We start from the raw sequence: 3100 nt of genomic DNA, 5'->3' as shown, positions 1-3100 counted from the left end.
TCCATTCTGAAGGAGATCAGCCCTGGGTGTTCTTTGGAATGAATGATGCTAAAGCTGAAACTCCAGTACTTTGGCCACCTCATGCAAAGAGTTGACTCATTGGAAAAGACTCTGATGCTGGGCGGGATTGGGGGCAGGAGAAGAAGGGGATGACAGAGGATGAGATGGCTGGATGGCATCACTGACTCGATGGACTTGAGTTTGAGTGAACTCCGGGAGTTGGTGATGGACAGGGAGGCCTGGCGTGCTGCGATTCATGGGGTCGCAAAGAGTCAGACACGACTGAGCGACTGAACTGAACTGAAAGTGATATTTTTAAATTAAAAAACAAAAGCAAACCCAAGTCTCTTTATCTGAAATTGCAGCTACTTCCATCTCTGAGAAAGGGGCAGAGGGGCCCTTCCTTAATTTGTTACGGGCCAGGTCCTGCTCACAGATTCTTCTCTACGTCATGGTGGGGGTGTAACTTGCCCTCTCCAGCGTCCCAGCTCGACTGCTGATCTCAGCCAGGAGCAGCTCTCCCCAGGGGACTCTCAGCAACACCAGAAGATGTCCTAACTGTCACACCAGGCGGTGCTCCTGGTATCCAGCAAAGAGACCATGGATGTGGTTGCTAAGCATCCCTCAGGGCACAGGGTGCACCTCGCCCTCACAAAGCACTGTGCATGCTCAGTCGCCTCAGACTCTTTACCACCCCATGGACTGTAGCCCACCAGGCTCCTCTATCCATGGGATTTTCCAGGCAGGAACACTGAAGTGGGTTGCCATTTCCTTCTCCAGGGGATCTTCCCACCCAGGGATCGAACTCGAGTGTCTTACGTCTCCGGCACTGGCAGGCTGGTACTTTACCACTAGCGCCACCTGGGAAGCCCTGAATGTCAGCTGTTTGGAGGTCGAGAAACCCAGGGCTAGACTGTCCAGCCACGCTATGGTTGTGACTGGACGTGCCCCAGGCCATGCCCTTTACAAGGCCCTCTCCACACTGCTGCCCCGACCTACTTCTTAAGCCTGCTTCCCTAGTGAACTCTTCCTGAACCGTCCCAGCCCATCTCCTATAACAATCACCCTCATCTCAATTCTCACAAACTCATCAGGCACATGTGGGCCTTCTAACATCACTTACATTGGGAATTTTTTTTTTTTAAGGATAGTTTACTAGGATTTTTTTTTTTTTTTTTAAGGCTATGCTGAGTGTCATGCAGGATCTTAGTTTTTTGACCAGGGATCAAACCCATGCCCTCTGCACTGGGAGTGTGGAGTCTTAACCACTGGACTACCAGGGAAGTCCCTAACAAGTTCCTTTTTGGCTCTAACACTACTGCATTTTCCTGTGCGTCGATGCCTGGTCTACCCACTAAATTTACAAGCTTCTCAATGGACACGAAGCAGAGCCCATCACGGACTGGAGTCTTTCCTTGGAGAAGACCTAAGGCACTGACCTTGGGGGCGATGCGGACTCGCTTGCTGTGGCGGGCAAGCTCTGAGAGTGAGGCCGCCAGGGGCAAGGGCACCTTGACCGAGGGCTGCAGCACCAGCGACGGGTTCGCGGGGAACTGGATGGGCACCAGGTACGAGCTGACCCGCGGCAGTAGTGGCTTCATCTTCCGCCCTGGGGGAACACGATGGGTCGGGAGCAAGGTCCAGGGCCGGGTCCCCTCCCAGCCCTGGGTTCTTTGCTCTCCTTCCCTGGGCCCTGACTCCCGCATCTGCCCCTCTGTGGGTGTGCCCAGGGACCAGGCCTCCCCCTGTACTAACGTGCACCCAGGGGGAGTTCAGTTTTGATGGCCACGTTCCGGCGGAGATCAGGGTTGGGCCGTTTCTGCTGCTGTTTGGGACAGAGAGGGAGAGAGACAGACCTGGGTCAGGAGGGCAGGGGGACTGGGTAGGGGACCCCACCAGCTGCTCCGGGACCGGGCATGGAGTGGACCGACCGCCTACTCCGGGACCGGGCACGGAGTGGACCAACCGCCTGGTCCCAGGAAGGTGGCAGCAGAGGCACAGGGCGGCGGGCGATCCTCCCACCTCATCCAGGTGTCCTCACCCCCAGGGTGCAAAGCATGGAGCTCTAGGAGGGCAAAGAAAAGCCAGGTAGAGAAGAGAGAGCAACGGCTGCCCATTGGACCTGTGCCGTGCACCTCATCAGCATCCTTTGGTGAGCCTGTGGCGGGTCCCCCTGCCACATGCTGCTCTGCTCAGGCCACCTTGATGAGTCCACGGGAGTGGGAGGTGGTGGCGGTCACCAGTGTTCTGATGCCCAGAAGCAAGGCTCTGCGTTCAGGGCTGGCAGGCGCACGGCCACAGGCTCCCATCTCCGGCTAACACCTTGTCCCTGTCACCGAAGCCATGCTGAGCGTGGAGGGGTAACAAGGCTGAGCCCCGAGCGGGAGGGAAAGAACCTTACTGATTCCGAGTGCTCGGGCGAGTGTGCAGACCCTGGGTCCAGTGGCTGGTGGTGGATGGGCATTGTGGGAGAGAAATGAGACCAAGTTACCACCAGTGCAGTCAAGCTGACCAGATGGATACACCTATTCCGGATGGACGCCCAGGGCCACCCTCAACTATGGGCTCTCCCGGGACAGTGGAGGCAGCTAGTGGCAGCCTTGTGGGCACTCTGAAGCCCCAAAGTGATCACTTCTGACGAGAGATTCTGTAGGCTCCGTTTCTACTCTCCACTGTAAAGATCGGCTTTTTAACCCCATGTTTCCTAGACTTTCTAAGAATCACCTGAGATTCTTGCTAAAAACAGACTCCTGGGCTCATCCCAGGCCTACTGAATCAGAAGCCCCAAGAGGGGCTTGGGAGGCTGTATTTTAAGAAGTATTCTAGGCAGTTCTTATCACAGGGCAGTAGGGGCCACCCTGCCCCAGGAGGTCCCCTTTCTGGAAGAGGAAGTCCTCTCTGGGGCCTGGTCTAGCAGAGAAGGTGCTGTTCCTTAGGGGATGGTTGGCCCTTAACTCTGCCCTTAGCAGACAAGCTCATCCCAAGGAGGACTTGCTTCTTTCTTATTTTTTGGTGGAGAGGAAAGTTTGCTTTATTTAGGATGCTGGCAGCTGGGGTTGGGGTGGGGCGGGGCGGGGGGCGTGGAAGGATGGATTCCTAT

General features: G+C 56.0%; 1 protein-coding gene across 1 annotated transcript in view; it reads right to left on the bottom strand.

The window, feature by feature from the left end:
- Positions 1-3100, bottom strand: part of FOXM1 (forkhead box M1) — a 15703-nt gene that overhangs the window by 5635 nt on the left and 6968 nt on the right. The window contains exons 6-7 of the mRNA XM_010845009.1: positions 1756-1827; positions 1440-1609 (exon numbers count right to left, since the gene is read on the bottom strand). Coding sequence (XP_010843311.1) covers positions 1440-1609; positions 1756-1827 — 242 coding nt within the window. The remainder of the gene's footprint in view (positions 1-1439; positions 1610-1755; positions 1828-3100) is intronic.

The sequence above is a fragment of the Bison bison genome, unplaced genomic scaffold (genome assembly GCF_000754665.1).
Source record: "Bison bison bison isolate TAMUID 2011002044 unplaced genomic scaffold, Bison_UMD1.0 scf7180017864213, whole genome shotgun sequence".
NCBI lineage: Eukaryota > Metazoa > Chordata > Mammalia > Artiodactyla > Bovidae > Bison > Bison bison.
The sequence above is the reverse complement of the archived record's forward strand: the minus strand, read 5'-3'. Positions and strand labels throughout refer to the sequence as shown.